This window comes from Corapipo altera, unplaced genomic scaffold (genome assembly GCF_003945725.1).
Source record: "Corapipo altera isolate COAL_440 unplaced genomic scaffold, ASM394572v1 0, whole genome shotgun sequence".
Lineage (NCBI taxonomy): Eukaryota > Metazoa > Chordata > Aves > Passeriformes > Pipridae > Corapipo > Corapipo altera.
The window spans coordinates 18,317,001-18,343,778 of NW_020884872.1; the positions used below are offsets into that span (position 1 = coordinate 18,317,001).

Here is a 26,778-nt window from a genome sequence, read left to right on the forward strand (position 1 = left end):
GAAGAAGGACACCTTATTATGAAGATGTGTGCCAGTCTGGTGTGATTAACGGTTCATCTGTGTGTCCAAGACAGCTGCAGCACAATTCATGAACAAGGTTAGAATGTAGGCATTGACTCTCATGCTATTTGGCCTGTGCAGGGCATGGTCTCCAAAAAAAGTTTCAAAAGAATAGAAGGGCAAGAAATCTCTTGGCACAAGTAATTTTGAAGCTTTATTTATAGTACTTGTGCACAGAAAAGGCAAACGATTCAGCATTTTATTTGGAACAAAGATCTGATCTATAAAGCAACTGAATTGATATCATGTATCATATACCTTTTGTGTAGTATTAAGTTGCAAACTTTGGTATACTCAAGTCGTTACCCCCCAGGTCTGTGGCCACTTAACTGCTAAGTAATATTTTCAAGACAATAGGTTAAATCATCTTATATTTAAGAAATTTCTTTACAAAACCCCCACAATTCTGTAAATTCATTTCCACTGTGTTATAACAGTTTTGAAAATTCAACTGTAATGAGGAATTCCTCTGAGAACTAGTGGCTTAACTGAATTTTCATCACGATAACTTATATACCCCATTTGTGTATTCATCACTGAAAGCAGTACAGGTGAAATTCTGTTTTACTCATTCCCATGTAGGAGGAATAATTCCACAGAAGCAACAGAAAATTACTGGGGGGGGGGGGGGAGAATGAAGACCAAATAGATTTATTCTCAGAGAAACAAACAAACAAAATAAAAGGCTGTCTTGGCTGGAGTGAAAAAATCCACTTTATAAAACAGCATTTGATATAGGTAGAGCACCATAGGTTCAGTGGCTGCACAGTGAAGTATTGTGGTACTTTGTAACAGAAACCTGATGATCTATTGACGGTGCAGTTTGAAAATAAAAATAATAAATATTTCAGCTACTTTTTAATCACGTAGATATGGGTAGAGACCAATTCATATAAGTGTGTTTAAGTTTTCTGTTTGGACTTTGCACAGTAAACATTTACAATATTAACAGGAAAACTGCTACAAAAATATTCATATTATCACAATCAGAGAATGGTAAAAACTACGAAGAAAAAAGGAAATTTAAACCAGATTGCTAATGATTAAAGGTTGGTCCTTATTATTGAAATAAGGGATACCAATAACCCCAGGAATACCGAAACATTAGTCTTACAACTGCAGACAGTAACTGCATGGAACGGATGTTATGCAAATCATCTAATGTAATCATGTCATGTCATGGCAGGGCTTCGCGAACGAACATGAAGCGTACGAAACAATTAATACTATGTGTATGTCAACAGTTCCTCAAAATTAGCATGACCTTTACATACTGTTAGGGCTTACAAAATATTATTCATGGTAATTAAATATAAAAAACAAACAAAAAAACCAGCTGCCTGCCCAACAGATTAATACATACAAGATACTCAAGTCTGCAGCACTTAGCTGAACACAGAAAATGATCTTACATGTATACATCTCATTAAGATCTGTGAAGAATTTGTAGTTCTCTATGGAAAAATGGATCCAAAACAGCAGTTTGGCAGAAAGTGAGGACAGGCACATAAAAGAGAACTTAAGCAACACAGAAAACTTTCAGACTCTTGAGGCAATTCATAAGGTTGCTTCAAGATGGAGATTTATTGCCCATTTATAACAAACAAGTGGTGATTAAACATACAAGCTCTGGAATTGTACAAAGATACTCATTTCTTGTGGTTGATGTCCATCATTAAAAACAGTGCTAGCTTAAGGGACCTTTGCAAAGATGCAGTGTAATCTCCTGCAGTTACAAGGGCACATGACTGAACAGGTAGGACACAGATTCACCATTGTGTGTTCTTCGAATTGCCTCTGCCAGGATCATGGAAATGTCAATAAACTGAAAGAAAAATCAGTAAGAAAAATTTTATGGGATGCCAAGAACAATAAAACTATGCAGTTTATAAACATATAGACACATATTCAATCTACCATTGTGTTCTTTTATTTCTAGGAAGAATTGTAACATTAAAACTTTAGGTATTGAACATATACATAATAACTGCACTGATACAAAGTAGAACTCAAAAACTGAGTAAGAAAGCACTAAGATTGTTGCACAGTAATATCGTTAAGACTTCTGATAAAAGGCATGTTGTGAAAAACCCCCACTATTCTTGCCATCAGATGGCAGTGTCTGCTTGACACAAATACAGTTTAGAGGAAGCACACCTTTTAAGTGCTTGTCTTGTTTCAATAAATACCAAATAAATGTTAGGCTTTTAAAAAAATCCAATAATGCATTAAAACCCCTAATCTTTTATGCTTTGCTCCACTCTATACTAAAGAAAGCCTCCAATGAAACACATGACTTCCCAGAACAATTCCATTAGTGTTTTTCAAGAAAAAAGTCTAAGATTTCTGTGGCCTCCACAATAACATAAGTTCCTGCATGAAAATACTGTATGATTAATATTGATTAAAAAAAAAACCCCACCAAAATCCAGTCAATTTTACATTTGCCACTCTTTCACAAGCAAGCATACTCAAGATGTGGCAAATATCAAATATTTTGCAATGCTCTATTGTACTACCTGAATCCCCTTAAAACAGTTCTTTGGCATGTTTTAGTAAAACTTTTTGCAAACCATGTATTTCAGAATATTAATTTCCTCTCAAGGCACAAATTCTAGCACCAGTGAACAGTAAAACACAAAACCAGAGTTTAAAGAAATTAAACAAAAATACTACTGTACCTGTATTTTTGGGCAGTGTTTCATTTTCTCCTCTTGGGGGATTGTATTGGTTACCACAACAGCCTCAAACGAAGCATTATTAATCCGAGAGAGGGCAGGACCAGAAAAGATGCCATGAGTGAGAATGGCATAAACTTTAGTAGCTCCAGCAGACACCAACCTGTAGAACACACAAGAAAAGTATGACGTGATGCATGTTTACATACACAGCTATAGATAAAGCCAGATACAAATCTCTAAAATACATTTTACTCACAAATTCCTACACATAAAATACCTACAAAATAATTCAGACATTTGTATAACCTGAAAAAGTTTAGAACTGTCTCAAAAAAAACCCAAAACCAACCCCATACACTGATAATTAAATAAAAGAGTTCTTATTTGCAGCAGTGATACTAATTTAAATTGCTGCATTTTGACCCTATCAGCACAACACACAACTGAACTCGAGTACAAGTTTTCTATGTTAAAATCAAGTAGGTTGGACGGCAGCATTCACAACCCTATTGTGTTTCCATTATCGTCCACCTTTATTTTCATCTGCAATTCAAAGAGTTCTGCTTGGAAGGAGTTTCTGAGGAAGAACAAATGTTAATGATTAAAAGCCTAGTTTGCTGCAAGGTTGAGAGAAGACATGCTGCTGATGCAAGCACTCAGCAAATTGGTGCAGCAGAGGAGAAAGAAAAAAGAAAGTATAAATCAGAGAACTAGAACACCTTGTGAATAAGTCAAAATATCTTCAATTTGTTTTTTTACTGGCCTCGATGCCTCTAAATGCTCAGCTATGTCCTAACTGCTTTTCTAGCCTTGCAAACAGAGACCCTGAAGAATGGCATTTTATCGGATCATCACAAAGGCACAGGAGGAAGCATAAGAGAGGGAAAAAAAACCCCACAGAAACATCACCTCATTTTGAATGACTAAACAAAATCAGTTTTCTGGTCATTCTCAGCAATACATTTAGTAGCTGCAAGGAGGTAAGTAACCTCCAAGGAGGATGCACCTTGACAGAGTAGGTACCAAGGGTATGTGCTTAAGTTTGTACTTAAGTAAGTTGATCTGCTGTATCTGAAAATACATTTCTTAGTTCATCTGCTTGTTATGCATCTAGGTTGCTAAGATAAAAGGAGTTCTAAGAAGTATTTTGGTGATCAAGTCTAACTAAACACAAAGTACATCCCACCTAGATCTGACTTTACTGAAAAGTACTACTTCATGCCAACAATATGATATAAGGCAGCATCACTCAAGCAAATGCATCTTTCTTAGTGAACACTGCAGATACTTTGAAGGTGTTTGATGGTTTTAAAATTTGGTCTCTAGAAATCTACTGCAGGTAAATAAAGAGTGCTTCTTTCATAAGAGGAAAAAAATAACGGCCTTCTTTTTGACAGGAATTAACTTCCTCTAAGCACAGGAGTATAAAAAAAAATATTGAAGGTTAGGCAGTTTGTGATTTTGACTGTAAAGTGCATTAGACAGCCTAAATCTCTTTCAAGTTATATGACATTTTATTTATTCTGTGCTCTTCCTAAAAACAAATAATGTATTTCTGTAAATATTTTCTCAATTCCATGTTTTACAGAAGGACACAGTTTGATCACAGAACTGTGACCTATAGACTCAAGGATCAGAATGACTTCATGTTACAGATGTCAGGCTGGGTTATAGGCATGCAGGAAGACTGCATTCATCAGTTGTCTCCAGGTTGCAGTACAGTGAGAACAGTGAGCCAGTTCACAGTAATACTTACTTCTCTGCTGCATGACATATTGTGCCACATGTGTCAGCCATATCATCGACAAGAATTGCTACTCTATCTTTCACGTCACCAACCAAGACCATTCTGTCCACTTCATTTGCCTTCTTTCTTTCCTTATGAATGAGAGCAAATTCCACATTCAGTCTATCAGCAATTGAAGTAACCCTGAGTTATGAGAAGAAATACACCATATTTAGAGAACCATTTTAAAAGAAAGAACAGTCATACATATGTATTTGTCACAAAACACAGTTTTTGTTTCCTGGCTTTCAAATTACCACAGCAAAAACTTTTGCAAGGAATGAGACAGGCAGAAATAATCTTAATTCATTGCTAATAAATACAACCAGAGTGTCTTAAGCTATACTCCAAAAATTGATTTTTTTAATTGAATTGATTTTGGTTTTCTGTCATTAAGTGTCTGGCTTTGAAAACATTTCAGCTTTTCACAAGCTTTTATTAAGCTGCTGCAATACAAGTCACACTAGGTAATTTAAAGCAGAGGAAATTCTAAGTCAATTCTAAGCCTACCGGAGCATGCACTTTAATATTCTAACTGAAAAATACCATTGCAGGATGTGAAACCAAACCAAAGGGGAAAAACCAAAACAGGTAACAGAGATTAATAATTCTTTTCACAGTACTTGAATAGTAATCAAGTAGCTTACTTCATTAATAATTCCCTCAGCATCCATCTGCTTGACAAAGATCTTTTAAAACTATTCAGGGTGACCTCTGCTGGCCAGACAAACTTCCAATAATAAATTTAACTTGTTATAGACTTCCGATTGCTTTCTTCAGTTTAATATAACAGAGCTTTTAGGTATCAAGACACAGGAATAAACAATTCCATGCTGTCTTTTTAAATGCTAGTGCAACCTTGTAACATGTATTTTTAGAGTATGTTTAGAGTGTTGTTAACAAGCTTCTCAACATGTATGGTTAATAGAGTTTTGTTTCTTTACCACTTAAATATGAAGGAGTTGTTACAGTATTTCAACAACTGCATAATAAACAAAAAATCCAAAAGTTTTGAAATTTTTTGTGAATAGTGTGATTTAATAGCAAGTCTCAATACCTCAGAGGCATTAAGATATCGATAGAATTTGCATGCCTTATTTCAGTCACAACATTTAATAAGCTGGGGAACAAACAAACAAATAGTAAGAAACAAAAAGAATTCAGATATTTTAAATAAGAAGATGGATTTTTTTTTAAAATTAATCCTTACTGATTTAAATTTTGAGCCAACTCATGTTCAATTTTCACATTCTATTCACTTTCCATTAAGTATTACTTTGTAGTTCTACATATTTTAAATGGAAAGGCCAAACCATATTCTTCACATTACATTGCAGGAGGTGAAGGAGAAGCTGTGACTTTATTGAAAACAACATCTGCCCCTACTTAACCAGCAACTGTTTGGTTGCATTACAACAAAGATACTAAAGATAGACTGCAACTATCTATATTAAATACAGTGAGAGTGATCTTCAAAAAATAAACTTTTATGATTAACTTAATAATACATAAATACTGGGCAGGGGAAAAAATGCTGCCTTGTGACTTGAATTCTAAGCAAAGGTTGTATTTTGTTTAAAAACAAAACCAAACAAAAACAATTTCAAACAAAAAACAACTGTGAAAATAACAGTATCCAGACAGGAATGAACAAAGAAATTTAATCGACTGAGTCATCTGACCTTTAGAATGCTTTCTATAGTTTATATTCTTTACATCCTTAACTTGATTAATCTAAAAACGAACAACTATGGAGTTGTAATCAGTCTTATTTCCTTACTAATCACTGCAACATGAACACTCACAAAAGACCCAAAGATTTCAATTAAAAGAAAATTATGACAATCTTTCACATTTTTCCCCATACTACATTTCAGACATATAAATTGCTATGGACTTATAGGATTATTATTTCATTTTTCTTTGTTCCCTTTGCAGCAGCAGCACAACCAATAAAACTTGAGAATAAGCATCTTGCCTCAATGGCATGCTTTATCACCTCACCAGCCAGTGTGCTACCGAGCTTTTGCATTGGTTTACACTCAATCGATACCAAATAAAAGATAGTCTGCTAAGTGAGTAACACATGCTGTGAATGAAGAAACGAACTAAGTTTTCTATTTTTTCCTTTTGCCACTTCACTCCCTTTTTTCAGTATTTATAATGCAAAACTCAGGGTCAATAGGCTTACAGCTCGAATGCAATAACACAAAGAAAAAGGAAATAAGAGACAAGCAAGCTCTTACCTAAATGCCAGCAGGTACAGTGGGAATAGGTCATATGTTTTGATAGAGAATGGAAGCTTAGGCAATTCCAGAGTGAAGCAGGAAGAGGTGCAGCAACTGGACTAAAGAAGCAAGCAGCAGGAAAAATCTCTCCCCTCCTGTGGAGGGATTCAGCTAATGAGGCCACATCCAGGGAGAGAGAAAAATATTTTCTTTAGAGTATAGGAAGGTCCTGAATGTTTTCAAGCACAAACAACATTGGAAGGACTGTTTTTACAATGTAGTTGCATTCATCAGTGATGTACCCTATATCTTGCATATTTCATAGAGGAAAATAGAAGACTAGACAAACTAGTTCATTAACCACTAACTATATGTAAAACTAATAGTTTTAAGCTTGTATAGTACCTTTTTGCACCACCTGCATCAGGTGAGACTATGATACAATTTCTCCACTCAGGAATGTTCTCTTTAATCCACTGCAGCACTGCAGGTTCTGCATACAGGTTATCTACTGGAATGTCAAAGAAACCCTAGTCCAAAAAAGAAAGAATTTCATGAATATATGTTTGTATCTTACCTGAAACAAAGACACAGGGAAAGAATCAAGCCTTTGCCTTTCTGAATGGCAGAACTTGAATTAGTACTTTACACTGGCCTAATTCTGCCCTCTGGTACTACTGTCAAATGCTGCTCAAGTCAAACAAATACTAAGGTCTCTAAAAATCTCCCTCAAGAGTAGTGAATCAGAGAACAGATGTTCTCAATTGACATAAAAAAATCAGTAAAGGTGATCACCTTCAGGCACTCAAGTAAATTCATGCTAGTGAAAAGCTCTCAAAAAATCCAGTGAGTAATACATAACTTTCATAAATTTCAACTGCTTGACATGAACAGCAGTATTTCAACACAGGGAAGACTCCAGCTAGTATTACTTGAGCAGTAGAATCTTTGTTTTTGTCCAAATTGTAAAGATAAGAAACCTATGTTAAACCACAAATGAAACTACTTCTTATTTGAGTGATAGCCATCAAGCATAAGAAGAAATTCTAATTAAACAGAATGCCAGACCTGGAAGATAAGATATTTTCTAGAAAAAATAAGGTATTTTAAAACAAGGTACACATGAGAATGACGAATTATGTCTGTCCTATTACTGAGCAAAAAGTTTTGTGATTTGCTGGATTCAGCAGTAAACCAGGTAAGTGTTGCAAACCTTCATCTCCACTTCTTTTAAGAGAATACTGTACCCTTTGTTGTAGCAACAAAACTCTACCTAGGGCAACACTATAATTCTGACAAGGCTCAGATTAAGAGAACTTGCCGCAAGCCAGTATATTTTATGTTCTGGAAGCTCTTACATTAGGCTTGGCAAATTTTACTGAAGACTCCAATGCACAAATATTTGAAATGCCTGCAAAATCACCCCATAAAATCAAGACTGGTCCCTTTCTAAAACGAAATTTAATTAGAAACAGGTAGGGAGACTTTCTCTGAACCCTGTGAGTCCTGTACATAGCCTATCAAAACCATGAGAAAAGGCAGAGAATTACTACTAGCCTTTCCCATCAGTTCAGTAGAGCTCCTAGGCACAACTAGTAAGAACCAATAGTTACCTGGATCTGAGAAGCGTGCAAGTCCATGGTGATGATGTGGTCAGCCCCTGCAACTGACAACATGTTGGCAACAAGTTTTGCAGAGATTGGTGCACGACTCTGAGGAATAAAGCACAGATGCTTTAATTTTAACAATATTTTGACTAGATGCAAGGAGTAAGTAGTTTAGTTACTTTTATTGTTTTTTTTTCTTTAGAATATTTGGAATCTAAACATGAAAAGTTCCAGAACTTTTGCCAAACTATCCTGTCAATAGCTTGTCTTGCTACTAGGGTTTTGAAACTCAGCAAAGTATTCAGGTATATCTAAATCAGTTTGCACAGTCTGCCTAATAATGCTTTGTATTAAAAAGATATAAAATTGGGGATATAGTTTTCCAGTTCTTCTGCTTACAACTTTCCTATAGCAGAAGACAATCTCTATTTCTCTAATTCACTACCCTACACAGACATCCAACTCTAAAGCAACTACTCTGTTCTAAAAGCACTGCAAAAACCATAGATCAAAGGTAAAGTGAACCCAACTTTTGAGAACACTGCTTTAAAACAATATTAGTATCAAGCATTTCTTCATAACACATTAAAGTCTATAGCAGATCCTTATCGGTAAGGGTCTTCTACTCTAGCCTATTTATTTATTCTTTTTTTGTTAATTCATGTTTAATTCTTGGATGCAATTAGGAGTTTAGAATTCCCAAAAGAGACAGGAGGAAGTTAAAAAAAAAAACCCTAAGAAGTGAAAAGAACAAAAGAAAAAAAAATCTTATTAACAAGGTAATGCCAATTTCAAAAGCTCTTTAAAAGCATGCAAAACAAAGAGCAAAGTTAAAAAAAAAAAAGATAGAAACTATGACTGGAAGATACCCCACTTTTGATTTTGGAGAAACTTCAAAATTTTATCAGATTTTTTTAAGCTCTGTAAAAAGCAATGCTCCCCTGGACAGCTTTCTCTAACAGAAATACTAAACAAAACCTGCTGCTTTCTTTTTGTCAATCTTTAAATAGGGCTAATAGCTGGCAATAACACTAGCATGAAGGCAGAACTGCCATTCAGTCTCTGTCTCACGGGCAGACTGGTTTTTGCTGGCACAGTATTCTCTCCTGCGAACTCTCTTTATCAAACAGCCTCATTTAGCCGCCTAGGAACCTCCTCTCCATCCACACCCCACACACAATTACAGAGTATCTCTGCTTTACTTCCATTGATGCTCAAGGGCATAACTGACAACGACCTGAATCACTTCCAATTTAACTTAGATTCTTTTCCGTCTGTGTCCTGTCAAGGAACCAATATTTTCCTTAAAACTTCTGCTAATTTAGGTGGAAACTTGTCATTTCTGTTTTAACCTACAGATTGACAACATACTTCCAGAACAGAAACTGAGATGGTGCAGCCTTTCTCATGGCTAGATACAGCATATCACTATCATTACTGAAATTCTTCATTCTGAAAACCATGCCTTTTGGGCCCTGTGTTTCACAGAACATGACCACCATTTGGTCTGCGTAAGATACACAGAAGGCAGATACAACATCTAGCACTTCCCTAGATCTCTGCAATTCAGATGCAGAAGATGCAGATTCCATAAGAATTCATCATTACCACTTCAGCACAGTTGATTTTCCACTTACTGAGGACTGTGGTGCTCTTAATTTCAGTTCTGTAAGGTCAAAGTTCTCCAAGGCTTTCTGGATATTTCTATTATTAGTAGCAAACGTTTTGTTCGTGCCGTTTGAATTCCTGATCATAGCATCTGACATTTTTAAGCTGGACTTCAAAATATTCTCAAATCTCCGGCAACATCTAACAAAAGAAAGACTTAGTATCTACTCTTTTTATTCTATCACAATGTTCTCTTACCAGCTCTTCACAGAGATTTGTTTTAAAGCTTCCACTAAGCTGGACTAACAGGTGATACTGAAATCAGAAGTTTGCTCCCCTGCTTGTCCCACTCCTGGCTTTCCAGGCTAGACACTTTCACCACTTCCCTTGTGCTGCAGACCAGGACTTGCCTAAACCAACAGCAGCCATGTGAGTTAGCTGCTCAAGTGGAAGGGAAGGGAAAAGCAGATGGCAAACCAGGACCACCCCCACTGGTAGAAACAAGTAACTAGTTCAGGCTAGCAGCTAAAGGCAAATTACATTCTTCTCAGAGTTTGGTTTGCCATTTTCACTCCATCCAGCACACTGAATTTTGTCTTTGGTTTTTTTCATTTTGTTCAATATGAATACCATTCAGTTTTTCTCATGTATCAGTACCATGAGTATCACTATCACAAAAAAGACCCAAACAAAATACTTTCCTGCATCACATTCTAATATATACGTTACCAGTTGGTACTTCTTTCAGCTGCTGGCCTTGCAGGCTGCCTTCCCAGAAGGAAAAACTTGAAGTTTTACCACTAGGTAACTTGTTTTAGCACATATGCACACATCACAGATTGCCTATGTGTTGGTGGACAGAGGGTCTTGTAAGGCAAGTTAGCCAGACAACAATATCTGTTTTCTCAAAAATGGGCTAACAGGACATTAAGACAAAAGAAGTTTGCAGCTGACAGCTTCCTTTACCCAAAATTGTGCATTAAAAGAAAACCCACATGACACATTCAAAAGGATTTAATATTTGCATTAATATTAAATTAATATTGCTTGCATAGAACGTAAGTTTTGTGCTACAGTATGATCCAAATTGAAGATTATTTTAAAATCAAAGACAATATATTCATGGGAACTTCAGATAACCTGGCCTCATTATTCAGAAACTTGGATGACAAAGATGTGAAGTCATGATTTTCTTTATATTGCAGTTTGTAAGGTTTGCTTCTGATGACAGAGGTAAGAACAGAGATTCACAGTATTCATTGTTCCATTCTTTGATACAATTTTAGATTGGTTTCAGAATTATTAGTGTGAAATGCAGCATTAAATTAGGTACAGAAAGTAAATTGTAGAAAAATCACTTGAATTACCAGGAGCAAGGGGAATCCACAAAGCTAATGTAAACAACCTAACGAGTAACTGGGCAATGGACACACAGCTGAAAGTAAAAGTTGTCCACCAAGATCAAAGCTCTGTTGCCTTCAAGTATCTTATTACATTGTCTTGCTCAATATTCATCACATGCATGCTGAACCAAAAAAAAAAAAAAAAAAAAAAAAAAGATTTATAACTGGAATTTTCACTTCCAAGAAAGCCAGTTGTGAAGTGTACGGATACTGAATGTTCACTAATGTATTACTCAAATTTATCATTTCAAAAATGAGATATGCTTTGAAGCTTCAGAAGTTGACAGCCATTATCTTGAATGTCCAAATAAATTTTTAACTAGAATCTAGGAGTTTTCTTAAAGCAAATTATTCTAAAGGATTACTGTCATGGCCTAGGTGAAACACAACTGAAATCAAGAAGTGAAACTGGAAATGTTCCTAGTTATACATAATATAACCCAGTAAGTTTCACCCTTTAAGGCCTCATTAATGGAAAATGCATAGTGTTAGATTTAAAAAAAAAAAAAAAAAAGATACCTACCCAACGCTCCACGGACCCCTTCTACAAATCAAAAAAACAAAGTTACATAAGTGGTAGAACACCAAACTCACCTGTCACTGTACTTCTAACTTATCTCAAAGGCATCTCTGCAGTATCCTACAGAAATGTGTCCTGCCCACAGCTTGGAAGGTTAGCATAATTACAGGATATATAAATGCAGTTATGGCCAAAGCACAGACACATCTGAGCTAATTTTAAGTTAGGAAGCTTGTGCATCAGAAATATTCTGGTTTAGGGCAGCATGTGATTGAGTCTAAATTAATTTGCCAACTTTTCTAGGATTCTCAGTAAGCCTTTTTTTTAACTTCTATTTCCCATTTAAAGCTAGTCCAGGCTTAGTGCTAAAATTTCCCAAGTAGATTACTTGCTCAGAATAAGATTTGTACTGCTAAGACCTTTCCTTACATAAACAAGTCAAGAGCACTTTTATTGTTCTCAGCAATCATAACTACACAGAGGTATGAAGAATACATGGCTATTTTAAGCAGAAAGGACTCAGTCTATTTAGTTCTTAATGAATTAAAGTCAATAACTTAAATTCAAACCAGAAAATAGCATTGCACTAGTGAAGATTATACTGCTTCAGTGTATAGTCAAGCAAACTACAGCAATATCTTTCACCATAGAAGAAAATCTGTGTACAATCATAGGAAGAAAATGGCTGGCACTTTACTGACACTTCAGGCAGCATACAAAGCTTGTGCACTCAACATGGGTCAAAGAACAAGTGATGTGATGCAATCCAACAGTTGGAGGAAAGATGTCCCTGTCAATAAGCTGCCCCATGTCGACAACTATATTATAGCTTATTTTGCAACATGGAGGTCAACTACCAAGGTTAATATCCAGAGATGGCAAACATTTTCTCAACTGCAAAACAGAGGGGAGAAAAAAACCCCAACATAAACAAAAAACCGCATTTTGTCTAAAATTCTGGAATTAGAGACACAGAACAGCCTGGAAAAAAATCTCTAAATCCCTATTAATCAAAGTCATTTTCCTAGGCTATCCATCTTCACATGCCATTTCCAAAATACAAAACGCTCCTTGATGGCATGCTGTGCCACCACACTGGGGGTTTAAGTGCCTCTTGGAAGTCTACCAGATGGATTTTGACTACCCTTAACAAGACATAATCTAGATGCACGGAAAATTTGGAGTATACTCATCCTTTTCCTACACCAAGAACTTAGAGGATGGTCCGGCAGAATCTTCCCATATGAATTGGTAAAATCAAAAGACAGTGAGATGCTTTCCTTCCTTTTCAACAAAATGTTTTTTGGTTCACTTTCAAGGTCTTTTGATATAAAGAATTATTTCACCTCTCCGGATCAAGGGAAAGCATTATTCAATACAAAACACAGCAAAAATGAAGTACCAAAACATGCAGGTAAAGAACAGGGTATTACTATTTAACTCCTGAATTCCATTTTTGGAAGAATAACAAGTGGGTCTTGGTAATATTAGTATGGTGTTACAGAGCCTGCTCTTAAAGAATGAGTATACCAGAAAAAACCTCTTGTATTTAGTTTTGTTCTTAGACATCACAGGCTGAGCATTACATGTTTTGTAATAACTGCTATTATTTTTAGCTTCTGCATTACTTCTCAGTCTGTTATTTTTTTTAATAAAAGAATATAAAGAACAACAGAAGGCTTTCAGGATGGGCTTGATGCCCAAAGTAAAAGGGAGGGGGCAGTGCATTTATGGGAAGTACAGGAGAGAGGCAATTTTCCCAAAAATACAATCACTGCAATCCGACCTTTAAAGCCAAAATCACATTTCTTATTAATTCTTTTCAAATGAATTTTCAAAAGTAACATTCACATAACCAATCAAGAGAGAAAAGTCCAGTTACCTACTTTTTAAAATCAGTCTTACTTGCCATAGAGAGTTTGTTACCGTGTTACCAACTTGGCTGACCTGATATATTTATCAGTTATGACAAATCAAATTCAGGAAAAGGGCACTAAAATGAGAAGAGTATTTATGGGGTTTCCATACAATTTTTGGTCTGCATATATCAAAGTAATTGTTATAAATATAAAAACTTCTTTTTAATCTGTCTGGCAGCAAAAAATAATGTTTTTATTAATTACTGTTATGAACTGCATATTTTATCAGTTCCTTCCATTTCACTCTGTTTAACCATATAGGCTAAAACCTACCTGCATAACTGTTACAGCAGTTCTAATTTAGGATTTAATTCCATGCAATTAAATTTCTAAAAAGGGTGTATTCTCCTCATATATAGAGATGGAAAAAACCCCAAACAAACCAACCCCAAAACTTTGAAAATGCAGGCAAAACCAATCCCATAAGGTGAGGTTTGCTAGCAAAGTACTCTGCAATATACCACACAAATATAATGTACCTACTTTTGCAAACTGAAGGCATGTCAATTAGCAAAACACAAGCAAATAAAAATTGTCTCACTTCATTCACCTATAAATAAATTAATTGAACATTTTACCAAAATAAAAAAAGATATGGAGGGGAGGGGGAATCAAATCTTTCAAATCACTTAAATATTTATGAAAATTATTAATCTCCAAAAATTCCAAGTGAGCAAGCTGAACAAAAGCCTTCCAAAATGACACAGTTCTTACCTACCTTGTCTTTCTTATCTTGCCTGGCATATGGAAAACATGGAATTACAGCAGTCACTCTGGACGATGATGCAATCTTGCAAGCATTGATCATGATGAGTAGTTCCATTAAGTTGTCATTTATTTCTCCACAGCCACTCTGGATAATATACACATCTTCCCCTCTCACACTTTCACCAATCTCTACACTGAAAGAGCAGGAGATGATCATTTCAACACTTGAATTACTTAAAAAGCACTACTAAAGAATAAAAAAAAAACCAAACAAACCAAAAACAAACAACAGTTTTGTTTTAACAAACTTCCATAGGTTTTCCATAAACTCTCCATTTAGATTAGGATTTTTATTTTTTTAACAGCAATTTGGATAACTGCCTCCTTGTAACAAAGACTATTTCAAGACAAGCCAGCCTAAAATTTACTTTAGCCTAAATATCTTCTTCATAAGGTGAGCACCAACCAACTCATAATTACAGCTATAACAGTGATGCAGCTCACATTGTTATTAAATTTGATACTGCTTTTTTTAGTCTATATGTTCTGTGTCCTTGCCATCTCCCAGGTAGATGGCCATTTAAAGAATAACCTAGATGATAAGTACAGAAATAGCATATTCAACTTCAGGCATTAAGTACTCCTTGCCTCAAAATACCTCCTTAAAAAAGGCAGTTATATTTCTATAATTATGATGTTACTATGTTCAGGAAGCAGGTGTATTTTAGAAGCTGGATATATCAAACCACACTCCAAAACCAAACATGTCATTAAGATCTACACCATGATGTTCAAGTAGAGTATTTTTAAAAGAAGAAAACCTTAGAGGAAAGCTACGAGGGCTGCTCATCAACAGCTTACCATGGCTCAATTCTCATGTTGTGTCCGTTGCTCTATTCACTCTGACTGTACTTACTTGCTTTGGTTCTTCATGATAGTATTTAAAAGAAATTTTATTCTTCCACAGATTTCAAGGCAAATTTTGGGACCAGTCACTACTCACACCACAGAATTCAAAAATTAAATAGAGCTTACAAATGAACAGGAAAAATAAAACTATTGAATGTATTCTTTCCCAATTCTAGATCCAAGCAAGAGAAACATACTGCTGAACCACATTAATTTTCACATCTGTTACTCCAAAACTTATGTATAAACTCAGCAGAATAATCTTCTTTTTTCCCTAAATCCATGCACAACATACAAAAAACAGACTTCCTAAATACTGAGGTGATCAGACCTTTTAAACCCATGCTCTACTAAGTTAGTCCCAGTTATTAAACGCTAAAATATAGTGGGCCCTTATTTGAAAGGTAGCATCTTTACTTGAGGCACAAATGAGCAAAAGCTTCTACTGGAAACCTTTCTAATGGCCCAGACATAGGCAGAATAATTTCTCTGATTATAGAATCAAATGGGTTGGAAAAGACCTCCAAGACCATCAAGTCCAGTCCTTGATCCAACATGGCTATGGTCACTAGATCACAGCACTAAGTGCCACATCCAATCTCATCTTAAAAACCTCCAGGGACGGAGAATCCACCACTTCCCTGGGCCCATTCCAATGTCTGATTACTCTCTCTGTAAAAAGTTTCTTCCCAATATCCAACCTAAACCTCCCCTGGCAGATCTTTAGACCACGCCCTCTTGTCCTACTGCTGGTTGCCTGGGAAAAGAGACCAACTCCCCATCCGGCTACAACCACCTTTCAGGTAGTTGGAGAGAGTGATGAGGTCTCCCCTGAGCCTCCTCTTCTCCAGGCTGAACAACCCCAGCTCCCTCACCCTCTCCTCATAGGACTTGTGCTTGACTCCCTTCACCAGCCTCGTTGCTCTCCTCTGGACCTGCTCCAGCGCCTCAATTTTTTTGCCCAAGAATACTACTAGCAGGATTTCTTACAATCCAAAAGAAAGCGAACCATCTAACACCAGGTCTCTGGAAGGACAGAGAGTTGGTCACGGACAGAGTCATATGCAGGTATGTCTGGAAACTTTTTGGAGGCTTTTCATCATGGCACAAAGACACAATTTTCCAGATATAAAACTGTTACTTTCCTGTACAACTTCTTGATCAATGAAATAGGGCCATTTAGAGAAAAGTATTTTGATCAAAATATTTTCTTAGCTTCTTTTCCTTTTTGGAGCTGAAAAAGTTTTGGTCAACATAACTTAAGTTCAGCAAGATACTAAGTATATTACATAATTGGAAAAACTACCCAGGCTTAAGCAGAAGCCCTTCTGAACACAAATACAGCTCTAAGTAAAGCATCTACCCACTAGATGGATGTAGCCTCAATCATTATTATAGCTTCATGGTTATTATGAGGGCTCTAAAAAATTGTAATTGCCACTCGACTCAGCACTTACACAGACCTGCTTTATAACAACTGTTGTCACATACCACACCTTTGGAATACATCCAAAGAAAAATTATTTTAGTACTTAGGTAAAAAAAAAGAACAGTTAGTTCAACAGACATTACACATTAGGAAAAAAAACTGCCTGAATGACATGATCTTAATGTTCATTATATACTGAAAGAACACTGAGTTATAGCACTCGGAGTTGGTTTGTTCCCTAAAAGCAATAATTTCTAAGCACATCACTAAAAAGTAAGAGGTTTCAGAAGGTCAGGAAATATACTTTAAGATAAATACAGGTCTGGTTAATACAGTGGACCCAAAGTGATGCTTTTTCCATTGTCATTAATTGTATTTTCTTTCCTTGTGCTAAAGTAACTTTTTCCTCTTGTAAACAACTTAAAAAAACCCATGCTGCTTCTTTCTCTCTTGGTGCATTTGAAAAAATATTCGTTATGCTTTTAAGACTAGAATGACATTCTTATTCGTCACACAGAAATGTGAGTAGTCACATTTCCCAATCAGCTAGAGAAAGCTGTGCAACCAAGCAGTATCTCTTATTACCTATCTTCTCAAAGATTGGTATTGAGAGGTATTGTGTAGACTCAGCCAAGAGATACACACACAGCTGCCTATTTTACCTCCACCAAGCCAGAGAATAAAGGATAACCAGTCACTGTGTTGCAAGTATTCCATCAGATATAGCCTGTACTAACAACACTGGTGAGGTTTTGGGTGGTGGGTTTTTTTTGTTGTTGTTGTTTTGTTTTTTGGGGGAGAATGGCAGTTTGGGTTTGGTTGTTGCTTGTTTTCGGCTTTTTTTCGCCCCCTCCTTTTTTGTTTTTGTTTGGTTTGGGGTTTATTTACATATTCAGACAACCAATAAAAGGCTATAAACTACGGAATCAGATATGTGAAGTATTGTATCTCAACTATCTATTAGATAAGACTAAGCTAACAGGAGTCAAACTGTGTTAGTTACCTTATTAACATTACTACTAAATTCCCCCATCTATATCATAGAATCATAGAATAGATTGGGTTGGAAAAGACCTCCAAGATCATCAAGTCCAACCTCTGATCCAACTCCAATTACTATATCATGGTACTAAGGGCCACGTCCAATCTCTTTTTAAAAACCTCCAGGGATGGTGAATCCACCACCTCTCTGGGTAGGCCGTTCCAATGCCTGATAACCCTCTCTGTAAAGAATTTCTCCCTAACATCTAACCTAAACCTCCCCTGGCAGAGCTTGAGCCCATGTCCCCTTGTCCTATTGTTGGTTGCCTGGGAGAAGAGACCAACCCCCACCTGGCTATAACCTCTCTTCAGGTAGTTGAAGAGAGTGATGAGGTCGCCTCTAAGCCTTCTCTTCTCCAGACTAAACAACCCCAGCTCCCTCACCCTCTCCTCATAGGACTTGTGCCCCAGTCCCTTCACCAGCCTCGTTGCTCTCCTCTGGACCTGCTCCAGCACCTCAATATCCTTCCTGAACTGAGGGGCCCAGAACTGGACACAGTACTCCAGGTGTGGCCTCATCACCACTGAGTACAGGGGCAGAATCACTTCCCTGGACCTGTTACCACACTGGTCCTGATACAGGCCAGGATGGGTCCTTCAACGCTGAGGCTTGTGCTGGTCAAACCCAGTTCTAAAAACTTTCATTTATCAACTTTTAGGGTGCTGTGTAAAATTCATTAGCTTTCTGTAGAAAGGAGTTTACTGCTTTAAAACATCTTAAGGATAAGCAAACATTTGATTTATCAGCACCAAGATAGTAAGGTTCATGTTCTTAGCTCCTCTATTAGTCTCCTCTGCAGTCCCAAACAAGCTACAGTAAGATCCTGTCTTAATTTTTCTCTGTAATTTAATACATTTTTTTGCCCAAGAATACTACTAGCAGGATTTCTTACAATCCAAAAGAAAGCGAACCATCTAACACCAGGTCTCTGGAAGGACAGAGAGTTGGTCAGGGACAGAGTCATATGCAGGTATGTCTGATCCCTTGTCCATCCTGTAGCTGCTGTGTGATTTCACACAGGATAATCTGCTCCATAACTCTGCCAGCCACCGAGGTCAGGCTGACAGGCCTGTAGTTACCAGGGTCGGCCTTGCAGCCTTTTTTATGGGTTGGGGTGATATTTGCCAACTTCCAGTCATATGGGACCTCCCCAGTGAGCCAGGATTGTTGGAAGATGATGGAGAGCGGCTTGGCAAGCTCTTCTGCCAGCTCCCTCATTACCCTAGGATGGACCCCATCTGGTTCCATAGACTTGTGAGGATCCAGATGACTCAGTAAGTCACTAACTGTTTGGAAGGTTATTTAAACAATTTCACATAGTGAGGACACAGAGGAAGGACATAAGAACAAACTCTTGCCTCAAGATTACAAGCTCTGTTTGGTTTATGCAATTTAATCAAATGCTGCTATTTGGTAACAGTTTAAATAAATGTCTCATTCAAGAAGAGTCAACAGAACCTGTACATTAAAAGCCCTGACATCACACAGTTCTGTTTAAAAGTGAAATTTACAGAAATCAATAGCCCACAAAAGGAATTCACTTGGAGCGAGTTGCTTGGAATTCACAAGCACCAGGCTCTTGCTGGGAAAGATACACATATGACAGGACACAATGAAAACCAAGTTTAAGTGTTAGTATCTGCCTTCAACTTGCAAAGGCTGATTTGAGAGTTCAATTTAGTAAGCAGAAACTTAGGTGAACTAATAACCATGAATTAAGGATAAGGCTCAGAATCTACTTAGGTTACAAACATATTTCAATGGCTGAAGCATCCATTAAGCAAAAATCAGGATCAGGAGTAAGAGCAGACTGAGCTCCTGAGCTAGATTTACAGTATACTCCCATCAGAACTCAGTGATAGGAGTTTTTAATTTGTACCTTCTAACCAAAAAGTGAACAGTTGTGAGGAATTAGGGGAATAAGTATGCAGAGCCAGATTAGGATGGTAAATAATATAATATATCTGTAACTGCGATCCTGTTCAAATCATACACTTACAAGGGCTCTACATATCTTTTAAAATAATTACAATAGATTAAGTTTCTAGCCATGCTTACAAGAAGTAAGATTCTTAAGCATTTTAGGTGCCAATAAAGTAGATGTGTACTTCAGGTCCTTTTAATACCCAGAGAAGAAGCCAAAATTTAAGGTCTAGAGTCTTCATACAGTGTGCAAAAAGAATCAATATCTCAAAAGTGATCAAAAAACTCCACATGCTGAGCTTGCAATTCATTGAAACCCAGCCAATGGCAAGTGCTCAGCAGTGGGGTGTGTTTGACCTCCTACCTTTGGGAACACATTTTGCAGAGTAAAGTCTTTTAATGCAAGGCTTCCAAGTTAGTGGACAAATATTTCAACTCACATGATGTTACATAAAGTGGGTACTAGCAAAGCCCAAAACAACAAAGAAATAATAAAAATGCCAGAGTTTTAAGTTTACAGGGATCCCTTATCTCCTGGTCTCCCTCAACTCTAGGCTCTTCCACCTTAAAAGCTCTAAGAGAAACCCTCTGCTAAATCTTCATTAACAACTGCCTAATGGTGGGGACTGCTGTGGTAAGTATCAGAAGACAGGAAATATCTTCTTACTCTGGCACATAGCCTACCATTGCCAAGAGGAAAATACCCTTCCTTGAGCTAGCTCTGGGTTTAGCCACATGCAGTCCAAAAGGAACCCTCAGAAATTTGGAAACAAAGGTCTAATAAGTCTGAAAATGGGCAAAAAGTCTCCAAAAGCTGAGTACCAAACTCTGCAGCTAAGGACATGTGGGTTTGTTAGTCATTATTATCAACAGTCTTTTTTTTTTTAATTTCAAGCTTTTAGCATCTACACAAAGATAAATAAAAATATAAATAAACATAATAAAGATATCTTTGTTATAAAAGCGCACAGTAAGATCAATACAGTGGAAGTCTCAAAACAAAAGCATTGAAGGATTTGGGGGCTTTTCTGATACAGAGCAATGTAAGAGATGGCTATATTTGCTGCATCCTCAGTTCCCTGTACAAACAAAACACTGCGTTGTTGTGGCTTAAACCATGACAGACACACACAACGTGAAGTCTAGAAACAATCTTTACCTTATTCAACCAATCTGATAAAATCTGTTTCTCCAGCCTCCCCTTGCTCATGACAACGTAACTGAGTGGGGAGGGAGGGAAACAGCTGCCTCCACTGACACAGGCAGATCACAACCACTCCAGTTGCGAATCACTGCTCAGCAGCTGGGCAGTGCAAAGAAACAATTCACATCTCAGCATGTTCCCTAATCCCCACTGCCTTCAGCTGATGTAACATCAGTTTATGACCTGAGCTTGTTCATTCCATGAGTAAAGATCTGCGAACATCATAACCATCTACTCCAGAGAGGGTGATGCAGCTCCTGGTCCCCACATCAGCTGAACTCAAACCAGGTTACATGAGATGCAATCAGGTCATGTCTCATCTGAGACAACTGCAGTACAAGATTTGGAGGATGCTGAAGGGAAGATAAGAGGGACATTTTACAGCCAGGTGCTGAATTATGCATTCCTGATATATGAGTTTCTAGGTTTGTTCTTGATTCTTTCAATTATTTACTTGATAGAAAAAAAACAGTTTCATTACCCCACTTTGTGTGAAATACAGACCCAAACCCATCCTTGCATGAATTCTCCAAGGAAACATCCGCTACTTTTTTCCTAACTTCCAAGATTAAATTTCAGTCCAAGATACTAGTTTTGTTTATTTAGTTACAAACACATGGCCCTCATACCAATAGCATAGCTTTTCCCATACAGCAGGCAATGTCCCTTGGTAGTCAAGCCATATTTCCCTCTGCAAAAGCTAAATGGCATTCACTTTAAGCTGATGTTTCTGAAACAACCCAGCTTCAGTAGCTAATTAAGGCTGTGGGTAGGAAGCCTTCAAATTCACATGTGCCAGGCAGGACTTCAAATCCCCTCCTCTTGGATCAAGAAAATATTCATTTCAGACACTGAATCTGACAGGAAGAAGCAAGGAAGCTCACAGGAATGGGCGGGAGCCCCAACTTCTTTCACCAGGAGAGATGTATGTAAAAGAATGCCATCTACCACTCTAGTTTCTCCAGTTTGAGAATAAAAAGTACTTTAAGGGCAGAGTTAAAATAAATAGTCTTTAGAGAATACCATATCTTGTAAGAAAATATATTTATTTATGAAGTGATACATTCAATGATTTTTAAAAAAAAAAATCAGTTGAGTCACCAAAAATATCTGCACTGGGGTTTATTTGTGTATCAACTATAATGAAATGCCATCTCAGTGTATTTGGAGGCAATTTTGTGAAAAGCTTCAGTGTGTTTAATATCTGTATGCATTTGTTAACATGTCTGTAAAACAGAGTTTCATAATGCTGAGGCTACAACAGCCACCCCTGTTTAAGGACTTCCATTCCTTTCTTCTTCCAGCCCGTACAACTCTGCTGATGACAATTGCTTGTCGGGTTTGAAGAAGATAAACTGACAGCCCCCCACTGCAGCCCTTATCATTTTGCCAAATAAATGAGGTGGTGCCACCCAAGCTCCTACCATGGCACTGTGGCTGGCACATAACGGACACAGAAGCTTTGAATACTAAACAGACTTATCTTCCACAACCAGATATTATTGAGGTGCTCTCTCACTGCATTTGTTGGGGTTGCTTGACTTTAGTATCCAGCTGAAGGAAAGCATTTCCATACAGTTTAGAGGGAGGGAAGAAAAAAATGGGGCAGTGATTGAGTCTACGAGCAATTTCCCTTACTTCCCCTAGCACAAACATTATATTCATCAGTTATACACCTGCAAGAATACTGAATGCCTAAATCAAAAGAGAACTGTGACACCACTAGATATACCAGTCTCAGAATAAACTGAAAAGAGAAGCCTTTCTCATTTTAAATGTTCTGGAGTTGGGACTGTACCCGCCTATTTAGCCACAGTGCTTGTCAGTAGTGGTCCTATCCCTGGCTAACCTCAGCATTAGTTTCCCAAACCCACTTATACCTGCTAAGGACTAGGACTGAAACCTAAAGCCTGTTTGAGTGGAAATATAATGGCTCTTCCCTCCAGTAAAGAGCTTCCAGCCAAAACCCCTTGACAAGGATTTTAAGCCTGGGGCTGCACACAACTATCAATTTAAGCATCATTTATATTTAAGAGAATGCAGCAAAAAGTAAAATAGAGTTTTTAACAAAAGGTAAACCTTCTCTGCAACTTGCTAACTTAACAGATCTGACAAAATGAGTTTGTTGACCCTCAGACCCAGGCTTATCTGTTTGCACAAGGGTTTGTCCGACTGCCACTGGAAAGGTTTAAGGTTCTTTGAGCTTTTTAACTATCACGTTCTAGTATTCTGCAATACTGCACGTGTATTTTGTAATGCCAATACACTAGTTTATAAGTTTAAAAATGCAACAAAAATAAGGGGGAAAAAAGACTGTGCATGATTCACTTGATATGGGAAGAATTTTTGCTTACATACACACACAATGAAATTTTGTTATATAGGCACACTGAAAATCCAAATGCCTTATGAAAGGACCACTGCAGCACAAATATCAGCTTTACCTTTAGTTTAATCTCAAATACATTGTTGAGGAATTCTCTTATTACTATTGCTAATTATTTTTTTTAATTAAGGACATTATTCTGGAAAACTGGAAAGTCAATATCTCGAAATAAGTTGCTAAGGATATTGCAAAAATTACCCACTTAAAACATTATATAGAGGATACAACTTTATTTGCTGAAGGGGAAACAAGAACTTCATGTTAGAATCTCAAAAGTAGAAAGTTGTAAAAAAAACCAAACCAAATCAAACCAAAAAAAAACCAACTAAACCAAACACAAAGATTTAAAGTGGTAAGGCATTTTAGTTCAGGGAATAAAAGAAAGAATGTCAGCATCACGGTGTTGCAACAGAAGCAACTAGAAACATGTTTCTGTTAAGTACATTCCTCATATCTATACCACACTACATCCCTACTTGCCTAAGGAAATAAACTGGCACTACTAGATTAGCCAAACCACTGACATACTGTAGCCAGCACTACCTTCTTTGTTAATGGCAGAGGTCAATATTCCACACCTGGAAAAACATGGTGGAATGACAGACTAGAGATTATTGCATCCTGAAGCCTAGAGTTTAACTTACCTCATAAAATAAATATGCAAACTTTGGAGATAAACTTCTACCTTGGATGAAATCTAAATCAATTTAGTTCTGCTGTTTGTTATGTTTTAAGAAATTAAGATAAGTGTCTCTGGAGAACAAACATTAAAAAAAAATAAATTAGACAAGTTAGCAAGAAAGTCATGCAACCAAATACACAAATTAAGTTTTATCATGCAGAAAGAGATCAAAGAGCAATAAAGTGAGTATGAGGCTGGAAAGACTTGAGAGAAGATTTAAGCTTTCATTTAATCAGGAATGAATAGAAGAGCTAGAGTGTGCAAACATTAGGTTGCATAAACACGAATGGAAGAGGGTTTATAGTAATGCCAGTGAGCATAACTAGAACAAGAGCAATTAAACTGAGAATGCAAAAATGTAGACAGAAGAGAAGGACAAGCTTTGTGAGAGCAACTTTAGAATACATCATGTTAATCTCTCAAAGGAAGCAATGGAAACACACTTTTTCAGGAGTTTCAGAACAAGAACAGATAAAAATAAACATACAAGAACTTCAGAAACTAGTCAGCTACTTATAGTCAGAAAGTTGTGTTTCAGTCTAAGCTGGCAGCCTAGACTGACACATCTATATAGAAAACAGCTGCACAGTTCATGGGATGAATGTACCACTTTCACCTGAATTTAAAATTCTTCATTAAAATTGAGCAAAATAGGTGGGTCAGAAAGCTAAGATGACAAACTAGTAAAGAGAGATAACACTGGTAGAAAAAGCACTGGCAAGCACATTCTCAGAGAGTCCAGGTGAGCAAGCTATCCTGATAGCTTCATGCAGAATTTTTTGCACTGTTGCCAGAGTTATTTTCTGCATTTGGCTGGCCAGGAGCATGGTATGACTGCACTTTTAGGAATTGGTATAAAATTTAATGATCTTATCATCTGCGGGAACCTTTCGGGTAAGGCGGCGCAGGTCAGTATAAAATTTATCTTTTTCAGCGGGGTCAGCTTGGAGAGTTGGGGCATATATACTAAAGAGGACAACGTGTTGCTTGTTGTGTAGTGGAAGGCATAAGGAGATAATGTGGTCACAGTGACCTGTAGGCAGATTTTCAAGTTTAGGGACAATAGAGTTTTTAATCATGAAGCCAACTCCTGAGACATGCCTTTTGGTTCTGGGCTTGCCTGACCAAAAGAGTATGTAACCGGCACCACGTTCTCTAAGGCTGCCTTCCTCGTGGAGACGAACTTCACTGAGAGCAGCAATGTCGATGTTGAGACGCGACAGTTCGCGGGCAATTAGGGCAGAACGACGCTCAGGATGTCTGCTATCCACAGAATTGAGCATGGTTCTGATGTTCCAGCATGCGAGTGTCAATTTGGGTACACCTTTGAAGGCAGGTGTATGCCTTTGTCTCTTAAACTTTGTTTGACCACATCAGAAGATGCCCGTTGGCCACGGTTAACCAACCGAGTACTTTTAGGAGTAAGCCAAGGCCATCACAACAACTGTATTACCCTCATGCATGACCATCAGTCTTGGGCTATGGAGGGAAGCCATACGGGAGCTGTAATTGGTCCACCACACACACAACTGGCTGCTGAAGCAAAATAACGACCGGCTGCGACAAATTCTGCAAGTGTGATTTGCCCTTTTTAAAGTGTCATCACCATCCTGTCCTTACAAAACTACATAACATACTGTAGGTCATAAAATCAAGATGATTTTTTTTCGGGTAGACAAAGTTGATCAGCCACAGAGTTAACTATCTGCGAGCAGTGGGATGCACCTGTTGCAAACACCATCCTCACCTCACAGGAGGTAGGATGCTCTTTGCCCGGCCGAGGCCGTGCAAGCCCTGCTCCGGCCTAAGAGCACCCGATGGGAGCACTGCCCAGCCGGGCCAGCACAAGCCAGCCGGGACGCCTCCCGTGCGGTGCTCGTGCTCCGCAGGCGGTCAGGGAGAGTGGGGCAACCAGGAAGGGACCGGCCATGACACACCGGACCACCCCGGGTCCCCGCGTCTGCATCTGCACCTGCCGGAGGACACCCACACGCGAGACCCGGGGGTGACACCGGGGCGGGACCCGCCGGCAGCAGCAGCCCGGCCACGGGGGTGTGTCCAGGGCGCGCCCGTGACGCCGGCGGGGCGTGAGTGCGGGTAACGCGGCGAGAGGAGGTCGGGGACGCACCTGGTCTCCTGGTTGCTGAATTTCTTGGTGACCACCTTGCCCAGCTCCAGCCCGAGCCGGTCCGCCACCCGCTGGGACAGGTCGTGGTGGGAGCTGCCGCTGAACAGCACGATGTTGGGCATGGCGGGGGCGAGCGCGGGCCGGCGGGCGAGGTCCGGGCTGCGGCGAGAGCGACAGAGGAGCGCGGGCACCGCGGTGCGGGGCCAAATAGCCGCGGTGCGGGCCCGCCCCCGCCCCGCCGCCCGGAGCGGGAGGGACCGGGGCGGGGCGAGCCGGGGGCGCCGCGGGGCACAGGTAACGCCGGCGGCCCCAGCGGCCACGGGGGGGCGTTCGGGGGGGCCCTGACCCTCCTGGTCCTCCTGGTCCTCCTGGTCCTCCTCCTCTTCTTCTTCCACGTCCCGAGCCCCAAGCCCAGGTGACCCCCCATCTGCTGTCCTGCCTCTGGAGCAGCGTTCGGCCGGGCTGTGCCTTAGGCGTGCAGAGCTCTGCCCGCGCTTCGCTCCCGCACTTGAAGAGAGGCACGAAGGGAAGATCCTCACGTGAACTCAGCTATGG

At 38.5% G+C, this 26,778-nt stretch overlaps 1 protein-coding gene and 1 long non-coding RNA gene across 3 annotated transcripts; both read right to left on the minus strand.

Annotated features, from left to right (window-relative positions):
- Positions 1-1,601: 1,601 nt before the first annotated feature.
- On the minus strand, positions 1,602-26,415 carry PRPS2 (phosphoribosyl pyrophosphate synthetase 2). Of its 2 annotated transcripts, XM_027638860.1 has the most exons (8): positions 26,224-26,415; positions 14,531-14,714; positions 11,897-11,917; positions 8,369-8,467; positions 7,161-7,285; positions 4,498-4,671; positions 2,742-2,901; positions 1,602-1,885 (listed from the first exon to the last, which is right to left on the minus strand). In XM_027638860.1, the coding sequence occupies exons 1-8, from the start codon at positions 26,343-26,345 to the stop codon at positions 1,793-1,795; spliced, it is 978 nt and encodes a 325-aa protein (XP_027494661.1). In that variant the 5' UTR covers positions 26,346-26,415; the 3' UTR covers positions 1,602-1,792. The 2 variants fall into 2 exon arrangements, with proteins under 2 accessions (XP_027494661.1, XP_027494672.1); XM_027638871.1 differs by lacking the exon at positions 11,897-11,917.
- Positions 22,110-25,232, minus strand: LOC113945039. Its single transcript, XR_003526927.1, has 2 exons — positions 24,583-25,232; positions 22,110-24,166 (listed from the first exon to the last, which is right to left on the minus strand). It is a non-coding gene; the product is annotated as an uncharacterized LOC113945039 (long non-coding RNA).
- Positions 26,416-26,778: the final 363 nt, after the last annotated feature.